This window comes from Callorhinchus milii, unplaced genomic scaffold, assembly GCF_018977255.1.
Source record: "Callorhinchus milii isolate IMCB2004 unplaced genomic scaffold, IMCB_Cmil_1.0 Scaffold7, whole genome shotgun sequence".
NCBI lineage: Eukaryota > Metazoa > Chordata > Chondrichthyes > Chimaeriformes > Callorhinchidae > Callorhinchus > Callorhinchus milii.
Window position 1 is genome coordinate 20,871,415 of NW_024704748.1, and position 22,059 is coordinate 20,893,473.

At 38.5% G+C, this 22,059-nt stretch overlaps 1 protein-coding gene across 4 annotated transcripts in view; it reads right to left on the reverse strand.

Annotated features, from left to right (window-relative positions):
* Positions 1-20,049, reverse strand: part of LOC103180454 (kinase non-catalytic C-lobe domain-containing protein 1) — a 44,679-nt gene extending 24,630 nt beyond the window's left edge. For 3 of the 4 annotated variants that reach the window (XM_007896340.2, XM_042337065.1, XM_042337064.1), the window contains exons 1-11: positions 19,954-20,049; positions 11,567-11,765; positions 10,115-10,173; positions 7,431-7,577; positions 6,087-6,201; positions 4,133-5,238; positions 2,222-2,336; positions 1,945-2,016; positions 1,755-1,816; positions 1,494-1,652; positions 855-932 (exon numbers count right to left, since the gene is read on the reverse strand). In XM_007896340.2, the coding sequence (XP_007894531.2) occupies positions 855-932; positions 1,494-1,652; positions 1,755-1,816; positions 1,945-2,016; positions 2,222-2,336; positions 4,133-5,238; positions 6,087-6,201; positions 7,431-7,577; positions 10,115-10,173; positions 11,567-11,765; positions 19,954-20,031 (2,190 nt within the window). In that variant the 5' untranslated portion in view covers positions 20,032-20,049. Of the gene's footprint in view, positions 1-854; positions 933-1,493; positions 1,653-1,754; positions 1,817-1,944; positions 2,017-2,221; positions 2,337-4,132; positions 5,239-6,086; positions 6,202-7,430; positions 7,578-10,114; positions 10,174-11,566; positions 11,766-19,953 lie in introns of those variants that run through there. The other variant, XM_042337066.1, reaches the window with a different exon arrangement.
* Between the last annotated feature and the right edge of the window lie 2,010 nt (positions 20,050-22,059).

Here is a 22,059-nt window from a genome sequence, read left to right on the forward strand (position 1 = left end):
AGCATGATGAAAATTTCGCCACAATATTCATATTAAATGTTGGGTTTAAAGGCAAATAATTATAAACAGGCAGGACTAAAAATCATTATTTCTCGGTGGCCAGATCTTCAGCTTTTATGTCCCCATCCCACATCCCTTTGCCTCACTCCCTCCCTTGCTTCTTTCAAAACCCTCCTCTTTGACCGAGCCTTCAGCCACCCTCCTACTCTTCCTGCCCTCCATCCTCCCTGATTCGCAGCTTGGGTCCAAATCCATGACTGTCCAGCGCCTTGGAATGTCCTCCCGACTTGAAAGGCGTTATACAAATGCAATTTTGTATTATATTGTATGATACAGCTTTGCACACAACAAACTCCACAAACATGGAGCATTTGTAACTTTTTAATGTTTCAGAATTACGTATGAAAAAAAAGGGCTATGTTTGAATCTCAAGACCAATTTGTGCTGTTTAGATTATTTCTAATGATTATCAGTGCCATCAGTACGAATTTAGTGGCACTGCCCCTATTGTGAAGAACCTTGAGATATGATACATACTATAAGAAATTCAAGGATGATGACCAGTTAAGTTATGTACAAAATGACACAAGATATGGTACATGTTCTGTTAGTCAGAGGAAAATTGTTGTGATGTATCCACATCAATTGTAGCATTTAATGTTCTTTCCATAGCATTTTAAGCACTGATAATGGGGGGAAGCACACAATATATCTATTAATAGAACACTACATCACAGAATTAATACTGTTTTGGTGATTGTGCACCTATAAGTAAAACAACTCTCTTGATATTTAATGCTAAAAAGACCTACACAAATCACAATACTTCCTAAATCTGAAATCAATAGGATCACCTGCAGAATAGAATTCCTCAGCAATGTCAAAATCTTCCTGCTGGCAATTCCTCGATGAACAAGATAATCATTACAAATCTGTAAAAGTTCACAAACATCAATCAAAACATTTATTTTGTTGGCTGACCATAGGGTTGGCCACTACTATTATAGCTAATAACTACTGCAAAACTGTCAGCACTAACCCTTTACTGAATTAACTATGACCATTACAACAATGGTATCTTCATTGCCTCAATGCAAGTGAATCTATAATATTAAAATAATGATTTATTTTCATTATTTCTAAAGTCCATTATTTCTAAAGTCTGTGAAATTTTAGTTTGACATCTTGTTTTCTATTTTCTAACAACTCATAGCTGATACATTACCATTGGCATCGGTGACAATTACAGGCAATCACAGGCAGAGGGTGATACAGTACTACTGTTAGGAATCATAGACTTCACATGAATTGTAAAGTTCAGCAGCATTAACACCTTACAAATACAATTTCTTGGCAAAAGATGACTTCTTTTGGGGATTTCAATTATTTTCAACTGCAGTCCTAGGTAAATTTTGGTCTCCTTTGTAGATAAAGGATTAAGTAGATTACATTAAACCTAGTTAGATTGCACAGGGTACAAACACCATTGTTACCTTCAGCGCCTCTTTAACAGAAGGTCTTTCTGCAGAGTTCCTTTTGGCCATACTCAGTAGCAGCTTCTTTAGACTTCTTGACAATGATAACTTCTCATTTGCTGGGGCATTGAATTTAGCTGCTGTCCATAAAATTGCTGCAACTCCATACACACAGACCTATTGAGAAAATATAATTTATTTAGAAAAATCTAGCAAGAACATCTTGGTGGGGGGGGGGGGGGGGGGGAGGGGGGTGCGATACGATTTAAAGTAGCAAACCTTCTCAGTGACAACACTTTGTTTTTCAAATTCGGGTGCCAAATAAAATGAATCAAAAGTTTCTATGGAGAAAAAAATGCATATCAGTAAAGCAAAGTTCAGGGTGGTTGGTAAATATTGTAACAATTGCAGTATTTCAGAGCACAAAGCTCCTCAAAGCATATGATGTGAAAGTAGAAGTTGACGATACCTTTACTTGGTGTTGCTACAAACAAGACTTTTCCACTGCAGTCAATGTATACAGACTCTAAACACAAATAGGCTGAAATATGAAGAATGAAAACACATTTACAGTTAGTCTGATATTAATAATTTGTGTTCATTCATTTATAATTCTGTAATGACATACACAAACAAAATCTCACTGGTATGCTAGGCCCAATAAAAGAAATACAAACATAAATAAGGAGATATATACACCTGAGCGAAAAATAAGGTTTAAAAAAACAGAAATAATTATACAATACCTGGATAATCTTTACCCAGTTGTAAACTGATCAAACACTCGTAGCACAAGGACCACAGTTCATGATCCTTTAATGTTTTATCATCCATAGATAGTAGCTCTCGTAATGAAAAGCACTGTTGAAAGTAACAAAAGTACATGTGATTAGGCACTTTATGTGTACATAACTCATGAGCAAATCTACTCAGTAGAACCATATTAAAGTTAAACAGCAAAGTGTAAAAATACTTTTCTTACACAGTACCAGTAAAGCTGAAGAAGTAGCTATGATAGTGGGCCTTCATAAACAAGTAATCTGCCAGATTTCTTCTCTAACTTCTATTGTCATAGCTTATCACTTATGCCTCCCTTATCCTCAACTGCTTTGAATTTCCTGCCCAATGTAGTTTGCATTTATCAGTGAAAATGTTACCAAGTTGACAAATTCCAGCAGAACTGCAATCCCTACCGCTCTGCAGAATCTGCTTTGGGTGGAATTAGAGCCTGGGGCTACCTTATATTCTTCTACTTCAGGAGCCTGTATAATAATGACACAAGTTGAATTGAAATAGGTTTACGTGTTGCTATGTTTTAAGTAGCCTACTGTCCACTTTTCAATATTATTTGTCCAATAAAACCAGACTTGCCTGGATTTAATAAAAGTCCATAAACATCAACACTCATTGTTTTTTGCAATGTTCCGCAATCCCACACAAATCCATTGTGTTGCTTTTCCTGTTTTATATTGCCTCCTCATCCAAATTAATTCCAAATTCTAACTAATTGGCTGCCAAGCACACTGTTGTTTGTAGGACATTCCCAGTGCAAGTTCATTGCTGTATTTCTCTAAAAACAACATTCACTTAATTTGTAATTCAGCTCATTTAGTAAAGTCTTTTGAGACATTTCCTTTTGAGACATTTCCTTCATACGAAAGGTCTTGTAAGGCATGTTTTTTTTAAAATGACAGGTTACCTTAGCCTTATTGTTTAATTATACCCCAAAGTCTTTATGTTTTTGAAATAAATTTGCAGTTTGTTCATCCATGAGTTTTCAATCACTGAACAACGAGATTGATGAATATTCAATATTTATTTTGAAGACCGTATGACATAATAGATAAAACCCTTTAACAGACATGAAAGCAGAATATTGCAGCTTCAAGCCTGCTTTGGTGGTTTTAGAGACAAATAACTATGGCTAAATCTGTTCAAAATTACAGATTTTGATATCCACATTTGGAAGCATCAAGACAGTAGTAACCACTAAACACAACTTAATCAGGAAGTCAAGTTCATACTCTGAACAGCACAGTCCATCCTAAAAAGTGCAAGAATAACTTGCTTTTATGTAGGGCCTTTCACGTAGTAAAATGTCTCAAAGTACAAAATAATTTGCTACATAAAATTTTAATGCCCCAAGACCATTAGTTAAGTTAAAAAGTTAACACTATGCCTCTGAGTTTGCTTCACTGGTTGTGAAACTCAAATAGGATTTAGGTTTGGGATGCTGTTGGGATTGGTTTAACTGCCTATAAAGATACTATGCAGTAATTAAATCACTTAGTTCTGCACCTACAGTATTTTCACTGCTGTAATTTAGTGCTATATTTAAAACTAATCTCATATGCAGAAAGTCATACATAATACAATACTCCTAACATCTTACCAAGCTATTAAGGTCAACCTTTACTTAAAATATTTATCAAAGAGGAATTTTATGAAGAGAAAGTAAATGTATTTGACAGTTCATTGAAAAAATGCATTTATTAAAGAGAACAATGGCTTTTTAACAATATTAAAAATATATAGCCCCATATTGAAGGATTTCATAAAGTAATGCACCCACCACATTCTGCAAGACATCAGAATAAAAACAAACCAACTACTACAACAAATGTAAAATCCACAAAGGATATGACACATATACATACCTGCCTGTCATAAGTAAAGTCTGCACAGTTGTTTTCAGTGGAATCAATGGGAGCCCTTGGCTCATCCTCTTGATTGTGTTGCGTGATGTATCCAAACAGCTTGACATTCTCAGTTGATAAGTCACTTACGCTGGTAGACCTTCTTTGTTTGAAATCACTTCTATGATGACAACCAGTAACTCTCTCTTCAACTGAAACATTATTGTGTATGCAATGAAAATAATTCTCTTCTATTCCTAAAGAACTCCCCCTGCCGTTTCTAAATACTGGACCATCTTTCAATAATATTCCATTAGAAGTAAGAGAGTCAATTTGGCTTTTTTGAATTGCTGAGACTTCATTTTTGAGGTTTTTATTCCAAGACATGTTCCCTGATATGGAGGGAGATGTCGGTGATAGTTCTCTAAACCTACCTGAAGCAGGGATACAACTACTTTTATGTACTGCTTCTATATCAGAGATGTTCAACCTTTTTGATGGAAGGCTGTTATTTTCAACAAAAGAAACTACATTATTCTTAGTCCTAAATTGTAGCTTCTGAGGCCATTCTACAGTACTGCATATGCTGGCGGTGTCTCGTAAAGAGAAAGATTCTTGGGCACTATCAGAATATAAAGAAAGTGAAAGAGGTGATGGAGTGGGTGTGACAGGGCCACCAATTCCACTTTTAGAACGATAAAAATATTGGGACTCGTCTTCCATCTCTGTTGGCAGCTTTGGAAGAATTCTCTTTTTAGTTACTGTCCTTTTTTGTGGAGAAGACAAATCCCTGGAGACATTACTTCCGTTGTTTTTCATATCTAAAACTGTCTCTTCAGGATCATTGCCTAGTTCTTTTTTCTTTCGATCCCAGATTTCTGCTGAACTTGGGTATTCCAAGCCTTGCTGGAAAATCTCATTAACTTCAGTTGAATTTTTATCGACATCGTAATCATAGTTCTCAGCTCTGCAAATGGCCTCTGTTGTTCCATCATTTAAAATGCTTCGATCATATGCCAGGTCCTCACTGCTCGATGAACCATCTGCTGGGTTTCGCTCACTTGTTTGGACTTCATATCCTACACCGGCCTGCCGTTTTTTCACTTTCCAGGTCTCTTCACAGCCATCTGTACACCAATTATAAAGTAGCATTTAATACACCAAGTTACATTTTATCCTTGAATTGAAAAGAAGCCATTCTCGACAAATGAACAGTCCACGGAAGGCAAAAGAATAGTTAAATCTGCATGACCATTGTCTAACTGAATTGAATAAAGACATGGTAATTTTTTTCCTATTAACTGTATCTTCATACTTTAAATTATCAGCAATATCTACACATGTCATAGAATCATAGAATTATACAGTACAGAAGGAGGCCACTCGGCCCATCGTCTCTGTGCTGGCTCTTTTAACACAGCTATCCAAATCAATCTCACTCCCCTGCTCTCTCCCCATAGCCCTGCAAACTTGTCCTCCCAAATAATTATCTACTCAAGTTTTGCAAAGCAGCAAACTGAAATTTTACAACAAAGAGAGGGGGAAGATGGGATGGAGGTCAAGTGGCATTTTAACCTAATAATCAGAAGCAGATCAATAAAGTCACTTGTTTTATTCAGGGTGAGATGCTCCAGTTTTTAATAATGGGGCAAAGCCCACTGAATGGCAGAAAATAGCTTGAGGTGACATTTGTTGAAATGAAAACTGTTTTTCTCAAAAACTAATTTCCTCAAAGCCAAATGAAAACTTTTAGTCATAATTTGATTTTGTGTGATTTTAGGATTTTAATCCTACATTATTAACACTTTCACACTGTTACACAACAGGACAATACATCAAGCAGTTGTGTATAAGAATTATGAATTAATTTTCTAGTTTTCAGCTTTCAATGCAACATGCTCTCTAGGATACTAAAAGCTATGGTTTCAGTTTCTTGCGCAGTTAATACTTTTATTCTACAAGTAAAATCAACTACCTTGTAAAGCACCAACAGATTCAATTGAAAGTACTCGTCGACCTATGGCAGAGAGATTACGGCAGATAATATCTGAGGAACACTTTGTTTTTTCTTCACATTTGCTGAGGATACTCTGCAGAATATATACAAAAATATTAAAAACGTTATCTTAACAATCTGTTTCATTATCTTGCTTGGAAAATATTTTGTTTGGAAAGTAGAGTGGATCAGAACAATGTCCTTTCACTTTTAGTATCTGGGTTGAATCACTTTCTGCCAGCTGTGAATGTCTTAAGTGAAATATGCTTGTGTAATCTCAACTCAATTTAAATTGAGTGAAAGCTCAATGCACAATCTTGACAGTAAACTGGCATAACGTTCCAACAGCCAGTCAGGGAAGCCATAGAGATGTTTGGTGTTAGGAGAAATGGCAAAATTCACATTAGAGCAGTGCAGAATGCTCTCCTATTGGGGTTGGGTGGCAGTCACATTAGAAAAGTTTAGAAGAGAGAACTTTAGTCTGCTTCACTATTGTGAAGAATGGGAATTTGTTTTAACTAAGTGGAAACTCAACTTAAGGTCATACTACTGATACCACAAGTAGACTACTAATGCAGTCAACTTGCTAATGTAGTCAGATTTTTGCAGTCTTTTTAATTTCAACATTATAATATACAGTACGTTAATACAAACACACTACTGAGGTCAAAACTGGTAACTGGTAATGCGGTTAATATTCCTTAGTCTGTCTTCTGTCCTTATTATTGAGTTTCCAATGTAATAATTTAAGCTTGTGTTTGGAAAAAGATGATTTCACCTTAGCTGAGGTGACGTTTTACCTTAAGTGAAGTTACAATACCTAATATTTGGAAATTTGAAACCGAGTGCAAACATTAGTGCTGTGATTAAATGGAGCATAAACATTGACTACTGAGAAGGTATAGAAAATACAGCATTGAGTAAGGATGAGCCTAACTTTTAATAAGCCCATCAACACAAGTGGTGAATTTCTCACATAGAGAAGTTATCTAAGTACATATTTCAACTGGTGACCATCATATATATATATATATTTAGATTATATATACACATTTCCTGCCTTTGCATTTCATAGTAAACAAATGCTAAACAAGGTTTTAACAAACGAAAAATAAGGGCATATTGTTGAAAACAGCATCACAGCAGATTAACATTTTGAATTTGACCCTTCATTAGAATTGCAGTTTTTAATTCAGATATCCAGCATTTGCATTTTTTCTTTAAAAAAAGCATACCTCTGGTAATACACCACCAGGTCTACATTTCCCATATAGGTATGTAAATCATTATCCACAAACTCTGGACACAATCTCACAATCATACCTCAATATCTGGTCTATTTTCAGGTTTCTCCTGTTGCATTTGGTCAAGAAGATTTCTCAATTCTTGGCTGAGGTCTGGCTCCAGTTCTGGTTCTATCACATACTCAGCTGCTGCAGTTAATGTTGCTCCCAAAGAATAAATATGTGCCTGAAAGTGCCAACAGTAATAAAAATTACATATTGAAAAGTTACAATGTGTTAAGAATTGTAGCACATTAAAACAAACACACCAATTTCTCCAGCTTTTATGTAACACTCACAAGATTCCAAGCTAATTTATCAACAGTAACTGATAATCATTTAGACTCAATGTCACACTGCTGAACAAAATGTTTTATTGAAGTAGAACAAAAAAACAAAAACGGCATTTCATGACGATTTTTCATCACAGTATTTTGTGTATGTAGTGATTTCACACAGAAAGCAGTGAAATTATTTTCAAAAGCATTGGCTTTATGGCCCTTTGCCTTGTCCCCTCCCTTACCTCCTTCAAGGCCTGTCTCAAGACCTTCCTCTTTGACAGTGTCATTCTCTCACCCTCACACCCCTTGCCCTCCACCCTCCAATAAAATAATCATCTCCATTTTTAAAACAGAGTCTAGCTGGAATCTTCTTCCAAAAAAAAATAGAGCAATATAGAGGCTATAATCAAGTGACAGAATTAGGTGACATAATTTTGGATTTTTCCCTTAACTAAAAACTGAGCATCCTGTTTTCCTGTCTCTTAGGACTATAATGCACAGGTGTTGTTTTCTGTGATAAATGATCTTCCAAAAGAACGGCAGTTCACAGCAGATTGAAAATCAAACACTTTTAAAACCTAGAAATGCAAATAGTTACATCTTCAGACTAAAAATTGGAAAGTATATAATGTTCAGAAGAAGCTCTTCACAAATCTGTTCATCCATAGCAAACATTTTGAAAACCTAATGCCTATTTATGTAAAGTTGTCCAATTGGGATTGCTTCAGCCAATAATTGAACTGCCTAAATTTACAATCAATGGTAAAGTAGCAAAGCTAAAACATTCAGAAAAACTACTGAGTACATTTACCAGAATGGTGCTTGAAGCTATTATCTATTTGCCCCATTCCTTTTTAATTCTGTGTGGATGCAACACATAATCAGTCAATCAGCTTATGGCCAAAGGTGTCAACACATATTTACACTACTATTTGCATTAATATCAGTAAATTTAGGGAATGTGAATGAAAACCTAACACACTACATTCCATCAAAAAAACTGTCTCAAGAAAAGAAATACACATAGGAAGTAGAAAACCTGAAAATACTTTTGAAAAGAATTCATCATTTTGACAGATTATCTAACAAGTCCAGAAATCTTTGGAAGTACACAGGAACAAATGAGCATTTAGGAAACAGATGTGTGCAATATCTTTTTGTGTTCGCTAATAAAGTTAGTATAAGTAGGTAAACTGTAATTGAACTGTGCTAAACAGTTTCACTCCAGTCTTTACTTTTTCTCACACATCTTACAAGGATAAAAGAAGACTTTATTTGGTATATGCTTACTCCAAAGTGTATTGGTAAAACTATTTTTTAGGAGAGCAAAACTTTGGCTATTCTTCAAATACAGCCAGATATAGGAAATAACAGACTGGGTATCTCTATTACCCAGTTAGTGATTCTATTACTCAAATATTGGCATTGACGAACATTGTCACGATTAATGTTCCATCTTCTATCCTGCCATAAAATTAAGTTATTAAATGAGAAATTGATTTTCTTTGTCGGTTAGATACCTAGGTCCCTCCCACTTAAGATATCTGCTCAGTTAGTTCAGCAAGCATTCAAATTGAGCTGAGGGATATAAAAGAGTGTGGAAATTGATATTTCTCATGTTTGTCATGCTGCACTTTGAAGTATTGATGTAATAAAATACTAGGAAATACTAGCCAGAAAATTGTAAAATTTGAAAAAAGTAGCTCTCTATAAACACTCAACCCTGTTAAAAGATGTTGCTACAGAAGGATCAATCAAAAAGCAATCATCATGTTGTAAAAAGTACATGTTGACCTGCAAATGTCATCGTAATCTATTGCTACTGTTGCTATGATTTGCAGACTGAATATATAAGGTAATGGTGTGGAAATTGTAGTCTAGGCAACTAAATCACACAATTTAGCTGGTTTGTCTGCACTGAGATTCACCCTCCTGGTTCCAGTCTTAAGAGAACAATCTAACACACTGAAATTAGTCTACAATCCACTTACTTCAAAGAAGGTGGAAAAAAAGGAGTACCGACAGAACACAATATAATATTGACAACTGTTTAATTGGTGCAATGCTTTTCAAGAAGATAATATCCTTAATAGGTATTAGCCCGCTCAGTTTGTACCACTTTCGCCTCTGAGTCAGAAGGTTGTGGGTTCAAGCCCCACATTGGGACTTTGAACTCACAGTCTAAAATGACACTCCAATGTAGGAGTATTGCATTGTCAAAGGTGTTGTCCTTTGGATGAAACATTTAAACTGAAGTTCTGTCTGCCTGTTCAAAGTGGACATTAAAGATCCCATTACTCTTTTCAAAAAGAGCGTTTCTTCCAGTGAATTGGCCAACAATTTTGGGACACATCTGTGTGCACATTGGCACAATAAAAAACAAGGGCAACAGTAAAACATTTAAATGTGGCCTATACAATGTTCACAAGCCATTTCTACCCACCTCAAAGGTATTGCCAGTTTCGTCAAATTCTGGTGGAACAAAGGCACCTTCTGGATCATCTACATAGAAATATATGGAAAATCAATCACAACCAGATTATGTGGACACTTTAAATATGGTCTCAGAAATGTCTTGAAATCCTAATACAGAGTTTTTCATAACAAAATCGTATTTGCTAGATTTTTAAAAGCAACAATACACTAATTCACAATGAATACAGTTATTCATCAATATAATCCGATAACTTTGATTGCAATAAGATTGTTTATCTGCAGCATAATTCAGCAATTCCCGTATATTCACAGATTTAAGTTTTACAACACTCCATTTATGCAAGCAAGACACCTGGGTTCAATTTCAGGCAGGGCAAAACCTTGGGCAAGTTTCCTTACTCCACATGCCTCATAATAATCCCTCCAAAACAAAACAGTAATAAATTGGTCATTTTCAATCCATGACTGTTTGTGGGACATTGCTGTGTGCAACTGGCTGCCGTGTTTCACTCACAAATATAGGGTCAATTCACTTTACAGCCTATTCTGTGAAGCGCTTTGAGACGTTGAGAAGACATGAAAAGCGTTATATCAAATGCAAAGATTATTATTATTATTATTTAGATTATCACATTTATAACCGTGCCTTCAGCTCCCCTCTCGACTCTCTACCCCCTCCTCACTCCCTCCCTTCCCTCCCCTCACCCTGACCATTTCCCCCTTGCTCGGGTCCTGACCCAACTGTACAGCGCCTTGGGACGTCCTCCCGACGTGAAAGGCGCTCAATAAATGGAATCTTGTTGTTGTTGTTGTTGTTGTATGTATTAGAGTTGCTGATACATTGCATGCAAATGCAGTTTTTCCAATGGGGATGGTCAAGGAGAGATGGAAAGAAAACTGGCACTAATGGGATAGAAGGGCAGGCACTTTATGTGTCAAGGAAAAACTGATGGACCTGAGATGGGATGAAGGCTGGTACAGTGGGGAGAGTGAAGGGTTGGCACAGTCGGGAAGCCCAGCAGTCTGCGCTGGAAGCTGGACATGTACCTCACGTTTGATAACCATTGATCCACGGGACACCCACGTTAAAGATGAACCCACATTCGAACGAGGCTCTTAATAATAGGACTTCCATGCATTTTTAAAGTGTACTTTTGATTGGGGTCCGAAAATGAACATTTGTGAAAATGTCCTTCAAAGAAATAATAGCTTCTTAGACATAATTTATACACTGTATTAAATCTATACAAAGGGAATTAGACAAAAAAATAAAAACTGCATGCATAGTCACAGATTTACATATTTTTAAACTTTATAGCCTGATTCCAACAGCAGGACAATATTATTTTGAATTTGGAAAACAAAATCATTTCTCAACATAACAGTGTATGGTAACCTTTCTTTGGATTTCTGAGGCATTCCTAGTCAGACGTTTTGAAAGACAGATATAGGTACTTACCACTAAGCTGCTCCATGAAGCATACATTGCCATTTGCATTAAAAGCCAGAGTGTCTGGGGTGATGCAAAGTGTATGAAAGAGTGGAGTGTGGGAGATGCTCTTCATGGACAAACAACATTCCAGGCAGGCTGCCCAGATATCCTCTTCATTTAGGCAGCTATCTCTTAATGACAGTATGTCAGCAAGTGACACATTCTCCTGCCAAATAAACATATAAATTATATAACAAATTAGGATTGGTTTGGTGCATGTTCTTTCATGATGTAAAGTAATTTAATAAAAAACATTGAACAGATGGAAGAAACTAAGAATGGATCAATGGTTTAAATTTACTTTCAAAGCTGCATTACTTAGGTCTATTATCACCATGTGTAAACCATGCGCAAATCCATGCATCATGTGTAAATACAGATATGCAGATGAAATCACTGGTACCTTTATTATATGATTAACAACCAATGCAAAGGATTTATTAATTGTCAATCATAACCAATCTTTTCCATTGGTTAATTATATAATTTAAGGGCACCTGTAATTTGGTCTGTACACGCGTTTATGCATGATGCACAGTAGACATTATTTACTCCAAACATATCAAGACATTAGTAGGAATTGTCCATTTACTCTATGCATCAATTGGAGGGTAAGGACTTTATTATTTTAAATTACACTTGCACTGTGTTTCACAACTGAGCAGATGTCTTTTTCTCCCTGCTTGCCAAAGGTATTAAAGTCAGCTGAATACCTCAAACACAAACGGAATACTTAATAGCTCACTGCAGACGTTAGACAAGAGAAGCGGCAGAAATTACTTGCTGCCAGCGTTTCTTCCTATGCAGTGACAGAACACATCTTCCACTATCTCTCTGCTGATGTTAATTTAACTCTCTTTCATTGTTATGCTCAACAGATTGCTAATGTTCTGCTTCTAACTATCTTCAAACTAAATGTATACCACATTGTTTATTTTCTTCTAAATTTAATTAGAAGAATAGTGTTCCTGTGAAACTACCAAGTCTACCATTTTGTTTGTTGGTATGCTAAGTAGGTTACAACTCCATCCTCTTGCTATGCAATTTAAGCCTATTTTCTAAGCAACATTTGGGAGAATGACAGCTACAATAGATCCAATACAATGCTTTTCGCACCAAATTTGAAATAAAAGATCCATACAGGAAGGCTGCGTTAAGGAATTAAATTCCTAATTATTTCAGAAATAAAATAACTGCCATAATTTTGCTTTTAAAACAGGCTTAATCCTAAAGTACACCAACATTTGGACTGATGTTCTAATTACAACTGTATAGCATATTTAAGCACTCTGAGATGCTACCCTGCGTGGAGGACACTATATAAGTGCAAGTTGTTGTTGTATACAACACTAGATTAATTAACACCAGACTGAAACTATTTTCCAGTAACATTATCAAATTCAGGCTTATGAAAAAATAACAATTTCTATAGTGTTTTACAGCGACTAGTTTTTTATTTTATTCTGCAGAAATTCTTGTTTTGAACAGTGTTACGAGATTGAATTTGTACATTCTGAATAAAAGCCACATAAGATAAAATGCTGAAATATTTGTCCCCGATTTAGTTCCATATCTACAAAATGAAACAAAAGAGACATGAACCAGTTCACACAAAAGGATGTTACACAGTGAAAAATCTCTAAAGCCCATGATCATTGCACACTGAATATTTGAAGCAGTTGGGAAGTGATGTGAAGCGACATGAAAAGAAAAAAATCGAGCATTGCCATAGAAACACACTTCCAGCTCATTTCCTGTTGACAAGCAGAATTTTTATTCAACAGAGTAGAGAATATGTAGAAGACTCCAACCAGCAATTGATGCTGCATTGACTAATTCTTTCAAAAATGAACTGTTTGAGAAAATAATAGAGGGATAGGTGGGAACTGAGATGAACAAATATGCCAAGAAGTACCATGATTTCTGTCTTGGTGAAACAGGGTGGTTTTTTTTTTGGGGGGGGGGGGAGAGTGGTTGGGAGGCAGGGATAAAAGAGCCACATATGGAAACATGCACATTTCCCCTTTGTGAATACACTTATTTTGATGTAGCTCCTTCTTTTAACAACTCAATTTTTTGACGTGGCTGATAATATGGCATCTATTGTAAACATGGTTTCGATTAATACAGTTGTCAAACCACAGCTTGTCACAACACTTCAGATTCTCACTTAAACACTGGGAGCAAATTGTCATCTGGGTGATATCTGTACTGTCTCTTATTTCAATGGGCTACTGGCTTCAGCCTTCCACTGTTAAGCAGGATGAGTTGGCAGCAAATACTGTCTGATTCCCATTATGTCGCTGATACTTTGTAAGTGCCAGGAAAGACAGCCTTCAACACCCATCAATAAAGGCACAATGTCTTGACTGCCTAGGACTCCTGGTATTAAATACAGGGACAAAATTAATTTCATTATTATTATTTAACTGGTTTCAAACTGATCAAGCTAAGATATTGTCATCCAGGATCTGTAGTGGTTTGCAATTGAAATAATTAAGCACTTATATCTCCCCTCATCTGCTATATATTAGAACAGCTAAATCAACAAGAACTGTGTGGGCGCCATAGAGTAAGAATAAAAAAACTAAAGACATGGTCTGACTGTTACACTCATTGAACATTACATGGTGTCAAAAGAGGTAGAAGAGTGTGACAAGAATGCAGCAGGAAAGAAAATGTTCTCACTGAGGCATTAGAAGCAGCTTTAGAAAGTTATAAATGTTAAGCTTTTACGTATGGAAGGTATTCTGAATGAAAAGCATCAAAGGTGGAAATGGCATTTTCAGCTGAACATGACTGAATCAGGAGTTGAACAAAGTGAGGAATGATTGCGAATTGCCAGGGATTTACATACCATGGGTGAAGAAATGCCTCTAGAAGTATAGGAGTAAACGTTTGCGGTATTTTAAAATGATGACAGTTATTAATTATCATCAGTAGCAGGTCTTGTGAAGGGTGCTCTAGAAATGCGAGGTGTTGTTGTATCTAATTGATATTGGAAAGCTTCAGTTGGATGAATCTAGCCCACCCTCTGTGGCGGTCTCCAGTTCCTGAACCAGGCTCATCCGCAGTACTCAAGGGCACCGCTGATGACAGCACAGCCAGGCTGGCTCATTGGCAGGACTGGGAAGGGCAGACCGGTCACCGGAGCAGAGATTCTTCACACTTAGCTCCCATTAACCCTGCAAGCCAAAGCCTTAGCTGGACAAGCAGCAGGAAAGCTTTCCAGGGAGGAATGCCCTCAATGGCAAGTTATACGGTTTCCAGCAATACTCCAATGCACAATCTGAGGTCTCCAAGCCTGGGCTCTTGCCAAACTGCAATCTAATACCTTCTGGAATTAGATAAGCAGGATGCATGCAGGGGGAGTGCACATTTCATTCCAATAGGTATCTCTGGAATTTCCATGTTTAAGTGGGTGGCATGGAATTCTTTTTGGTTTGGATACTCTTAAAACATAGTGATGGGATTCCGCACATGATGGACAACCGACTGACCAAACAAAAACTGGGGAAAGACTATTCTTTGGGAAGGGTGTTGCCACCTTGTGGCCTTTTACTGTTCAGCACTAAACATTGTAAACTCTGCTTCAAAACTAATGCCAGCGTCATTTTGGAAATGCTGCAAACTTTACCCATAATGTATTTGCACTCACCAAGTACCAAAATGAGAAATTGAATTCTGCTTTATTCCAAACAATGAAAAAATATACTTGTCACAAATTCAATACAAGGGTATTATCCTCAGATGAAAGCACTATGTTGTATATTGAGATAAAGATACTATCTAACGTGATAGATACTGGACAGTCTATGAAATCAGGTGAAGATTTTTGAGGGGAGGCCTAAAGAAAGACACTGAGGAATGTTGCTTTGATGTTTCAAAAGCAGTAGATATTTATACAGCTGGGGAGATTAACAAGTTATATTTGACTTGGAAATGATCTGATGGTTTATATCTGAGGATTGACCCAAGCTAGAAAGCCTGTTCTCGCTGGGGGTGAGGGCATTGCTTTACTTGCTGCCCAGCAGGGTGAAGCAACTAGCATAAGTGGGGGAAAAAATAATGTTGTGAATGTGTAAATCAACACAGTTATTAAAGGCACGGAAAATATTGTACGAAGTGACAAATCTAAAAAACCATGATTTTTTGTAGATAAACTGAAAGATGATAAATATGATTGCATGTGTTCCTAATTTCCTATCTGGCAGTCCCAACTAACAACTGCTTTGAGAGTAAATTCAGTATCTTGGATAGTCATATCAAAGATTTTAAACTAACCACATCTCAATCATTGTTGATTCTATCCCAGTCATATGTAATTCCTCCATTATGGATTGAAGTGCAGCCATTATTGGTACAGCACAACATGCACCTCAGAAAGGAAGTTGTTTACAACATTCTGCCCCTGACAAACAGGGCTGAGAATATTCTGCTTTTGCTGCAGTATTATAACTTAGTACCACCTGTTGAGATGTAGGTACTTTAATCTCTGTGATAATACCCATTGCAGTACTGTTTCTGTTTGGCAAATGGTTGCAGTCCAATATGGCATTTCTGAGACTCCAGTTTCGTCTGCTGAGTAAAGGGGCACATGTTAGTAGATTATCACACGACCTACCGTACAACATAAAGAATGACACTTACTTCTGTTTACAGATAATTACATAAATGTAATGCATCAAAGCATTCGTTGTACTTTAGTAAAGATTCCAATATTCCACATGTGGTAATATTCATTTGAAGGATTCTTACCATATCAGCTTCTGACACTCCCTCCAAGTCGAAAAGCTATACCATCTGTTCTCGATCTTTTCTCCTTGGAGAGTTTCCTCAGGCTCAGAGATGTCTTTTATCTGTTACCACAGTTCTCCGATTATTCTCCGGGCCGGGGTGGGGGGGAGGTGGCGGGGGGAATTTACTCCTATTTTCTTTACATTTCAGAGTATCCAGAAATTGTAAGTACAGTCTCGACTTTGAATCTGTTTTTCTATAAAATCTTTTAACAACTGCAGAAAACTGACTTTGAAGTTAAGGCTGAATTCAGCAATTTACCAAACTCTGGATGTTCTGAAATGCTAAATAAAATTCTGTTCTCTTTTTGGGTTAGCGCCATGGGAACTTTAGCATCCACCTGAACAGGAAGTTGGTACCTTGGTTTCATTCAAAGGACAGCACCTCTGACAATGCAGCAGTCCCACAGGATTGCACTGGACTGTCAGTCTACGCTATGCGCTCAAAGTTTTGACATCAGTATAGTGGAGTATACTGGAGTCCTGTAGCTCAGTGGTTAGAGCACTCACTTTGCAAGTGAGAGACCTGAGTTCAATTCCAGGCAGAGGACGAAACCTTGGGCAAGTTTCCTTACTCCACACGGCTAATAATAATCCCTCCAAAACAAAAACAATAATGAATTGGTCATTTTCAATCCATCGACTGTTTGTGGGACATTGCTGTGCGCAATTGGCTGCCACATTTGCCCACAAATATACAGCCAATTCACTTTACAGTATATTCTGTGAAGCGCTTTGGGACGTCTAGAAGACGTGAAAAGCGCTATATCAAATGCAAGGATTATTATTATATTATTATTGTGTACTCTATGTCACTGTTTCACTATAGAAAAGGATTGAAGAATGACATTATTAGTTGTAAGTTTGAATGAGAAACAAGTTAATTGATTTATTCATGATCAATAAATTCTAAAACAGTAATTCCGTGGAGAGAATGTGTTATTGAACGATTGAAATTGGTACACTTTTGAATGCTTAAAGCAAATCCCTATATAATTATGTGGTATTTTCATTGAGCATTTTCCCCCCAAATGAAATACTAAACTACCTCAAACTATGAATATTGCTGCTTCCTTCCCCAGAATTATAACACTTTGCTTCTTTTTCTTAGGTCTTACTGTAACAGAAACCTGCAAAATAAAAATTTAAATAGATTCCATCTGCAATATTTTTCTCCCAATATTTTCCAGTGGAGGATACTTATTCATCCTGCAAATGGACTGAGGATAAGACTATCAAGTGTAAAACTTAAAAATAAATTTGTATTCATTGAACTCTAACTTAAAAAGTTGCAAAAAAAACTAGTCTTACCACACTTTTACTAACCTAATCATATCAACCAATATTCATGCCAACATTTTGTTAGCGCTGGGGAGCTACTCTGCGTGAAGGGCGCTATATAAATGCAAGTTGTTGTTTTGTATGCGACCTGTATATCAATTAATGCATTTTTAAAAAAATATTCTTGATTTTACAAATCTGTCACAATAAAGTCAAACGGTTTTGGTCTCAAAATTCATGTTGGACTTCAAGCTCAGAGTCTAGGCTGACAATCCAATGCAGTACTGAGAGAAGAGACTTTTGGAGGTGCCATCCTTAGGTTGAGACTTGAAACTGAGGTTCTACCTGCCTGTTGCGGTAGATATTAAAGATCCCATGATACTCTTTGAAAAACGTTTGCCCAATAATCCTCAAGGTAATTTCACTTCATGACTAAGCGTGCTGTGACGCTGCCCAAGTGAAGGGTGCTATTTAAATACAAGTGGTTATCTACTTGTGGGACATTGCTGTACACACATTTGCTATTGCATTCACTCACAGTCATTATGCTTTCAGACATTTCAATGTTATAGGCACTCAAGCAAATACAAGCTTTATAACATTATTATATGAGATTGATAATAAGGTCAAGTCATTCAAACCATGATCCATTTCTCTCTAAGTCCCCTGTAATGTATCACTTTATCATGAATCACAGATTGGTGGCTATTATTTGCTATGTGCAAAAGCAATTGCAAACACATGCATACTGTATTATCTGAATGTGCAAACAATGTGTAGAGCTAATGAGGTCCTGGTAATGATACAATTAGCTAATTAATTGGATTGTTTTACATAATTAATAATTTATTTTCATTGCTTGTTAACAAGGCATCTGGAATGCTCTGTACACATTTATATTCATTCATGGCCCATAATACATTTCATTTAATAGACTACTACCTCAGTTGTGGTGGGGAGAACAGGTCCAGACAGATACTTATTTAACCCTAAAGAGAATCCACCAATATTTCCAAATGATTCATCCAATATCTACTATTTAAATTAGGCTTTCTTCCCCCCCACACAGACATATGTCCGAAAGGATATTTATGTCCAAAATGACATTTGCTCATCTCAAGTCTTTCCCTCTTTTCTTTCAATGTTGTTCAAGCAGATACTGTACTAATCAATTTCGTCTTAGAACTCAGTAGACACAGTATAATTTTTTTGTGGAGGGAGTTTGTTCGTAATACATCAAGAAATCTTGTGGTAGTCCAATATATAGCTGTCAGGTGTGAGAAAGTACCACGACTGATTGCAGACTGAAGTTTAACTTCATAGCAATACACGTTCCATAAAAGAAAATTACATTCTCAGAGGAGATTAACCAAAATCACAGATAATCGAATGATGGAAAGAACAATGGGAATGAAGGCATTATTATCCATTTGCAGTTCAGGCTGTGGAAAAAAGTTCTACCAGGTTTAGTAATGAAGGGTTTGGTCCTCCAGGGAGTGAGAACTGGAATAGAAGTGCAGCATTTCTATCCCAGTAACATCATCGACAAGTGATCCAACTATACATTTCAAAGTGAATGCATCATTATATTTTGCGATTTAACAAACAGAAAACGAGTTGCAAGTTACCATTAAAGTCAGTATTACTTAATCAGCGTTCCAGCTTCCAGTTAATCCAATGTATCTTTTACACAAGGTTATTGCTAAATATACTGTTTTAATCTCGCAGTAAACCTTAAGATGTTACTTCTGCACAAAACACATGACTGAATGATTACTCTGTAAATCAGGCGAAATAAAAGACGTTTCACGAGTGCACTATTGCTGCCTTTCTTGTGATTTTTGAAATGCATTATTTAGTTCCTTCCACACACTGCAGATTGCATTGCAGCAGCAAATCCAAAGTTAAAAAAAAAAAATCGCACAGCACTGCGGTGATTTTTTTTTTCGCGGAGGACGTTCCTGTGGCACATTCATAAGCGATGCCTTCCAGAACTTTTCCTAATCAATTAAAGTTGCATTAAAGGGTTACAAGTGGTTGACCAGAAGAGGCCTCTCCTGTGTGAACCCAACAACATGGCCTTATATAATGCTGTTCTTTGCATCAGTTTGTAAATATCCAGTGAAGAAGGATGGATGGATGGTTTGGATGAATTATATCAGGATAATGCATTTTATACACAGATGACTGAGTGATCGAAACATTCAGCGTCTGGTGCACTGATCAACATACTTTAAATAACAAGTAGGATGAATTGAGACGATTGCCCAGACCTACCTCGTCCTCTAACAGCGTAGGAAGCGGTTCAAATTCGTAATATTCCCTCTCATCATCTTCATCATAATACAGAGCCATGGCTTTTTTTTTCCTTTCCCCCCCCCCCCACACACCCACCCCACCCCCACCCCCCAAAAAAAATTATAATTGTTTTAACCGTTGTCCGACCAGTAAATGATTCACTTTTAACAAAAGATAAGACGGGAAGTCTATATGAGACTCAAAGTCTATCTGAGACGCATCCAGGTCTGAGGTCTAAACTGCTGACAGACAGACAGACAGACAGACAGGTTCGTATTTTATTTATTATTATTATTTTTTTTTTGGGGGGAGAGGGGGGGAGAGGGGGAAGAAAGAAAAAAAAACAGCAGGTTGCCCCCTTCCCCCCCCAAAAAAAATAATAATAATAATAATAATGTATCTTCAGGACTGGTTAACACGCCTCGACGAAGGAGTATTCAACCCAGACTTTCTTTATATATATATATAATAATTTTATATATATATATATAAAACACACACACACACAAGAAATTCATGTCATATTCGTGACTAATTTCTCTCCCCCCCCAACACCCCCCAACACCCCCCCCTCAGCCCCGGCTGCGGCACTCACTCTGCACATTAATTTAGACGCAGCTTCGTCACAGCGCAGCCGAAGCCAAAGCCAAAGCCGAGGGGTTTTTGAGGTGATTTTGTACGATTTCGAGCGTTCTCTCTGCGCTTTCCCTTCACTGTGTGTGTGTGTGTGTCTCTGTCTGTCATAGCGACCACTGTGTGTCATGGGAACAAACCGCAGCCGCACCTCCTACACACACACACACACACACACCCGACAGACACCCCCCGCAGCCCAGCCCTGGGGACCCCGCCTCTCTCCCCACACACCCCCGCCTCTCCCCCCCCCCCACCGCCTCTCCCCCCCCCCCCACCGCCTCTCCCCCCCCACCTCTCCCCCCACTCCCCCCACCGCCTCTCCCCCCACCGCCTCTCCCCCTCTCCCCCCCCACCACTTCCCCCCCCCCCACCGCCTCTCCCCCACCCCCCCCCGCCTCTCGCGCCTTTCTCTCCCCCACCCCGCCTCTCCCCCTCACCCCCCCACCGCCACTCCCACCCCCACCGCCTCTCCCCCACTCAGCCCCCCACCGCCACTCCCCCCCACCCACCGCCTCTCCCCTCTCCCCCCACCGCCTCTCCCCCCACCCCACCGCCTCTCCCCCACCGCCTCTCCCCCACTCCCCCCCACACTGCCTCTCCCCCCACCGCCTCTCCCCCACTCCCCCCCCATCGCCTCTCCCCTTTCCCCTCCCCCCGCCTCTCCCACCCACCCCACCGCCTCTCCCCCACCGCCTCTCCCCCACTCAGCCCCCCACCGCCACTCCCCCCCACCCACCGCCTCTCCCCCCCCACCGCCTCTCCCCCCCACCCCACCGCCTCTCCCCCCCACCCCACCGCCTCTCCCCCCACCCCACCGCCTCTACCCCCCGCCTCTCCCCCCACCGCCTCTCCCCCACTCCCCCGCAACCGTCTCTCCCCCACTCCCCCCTCCGCCGCCTCTCCCCCTCTCCCCCCCCACCGCCTCTCCCCCTCTCCCCCCACCGCCTCTCCCTCTCTCCGCCCCCCCCCCGCCTCTGTCTGGCTCTCTGTGTCTCTCTCCAGCAGCAATGCGGTGCTGCATCAGCTCCATTCCTCTGTGTTCCTCTTCCACAAAAAAATTTAAAGACGAAAACTTGTAGGGACTCGTAGACATTTTTTAATTAACAGAAAATGCTCGCTTGCACTCCGACGCCTTCTTTTTGCCCCGAGTGTATTGATAGGAAAATAAGAGTCGTGATGTTGTGACCCCATTGTCTTCAATGAAAATCATCGTTTATTTTAAGACTTATCAGACGTTGTAATGGTATCATAATTGTTTTGTATTAGCGTTTCGTCCACAAAACATACAGCCGATTCACTTTACCCTATATTCTGTGCAGTGCTTTGAGACGTCTCGAGGATGTGATAAGGTGCTACATCAAATGCAAGGATTATTGTTATTATTTTTCTTTAAGGTACAATTGAAGATCAAGACCATCACAATGAGAAACACTCTGCTGCTGGGCACAC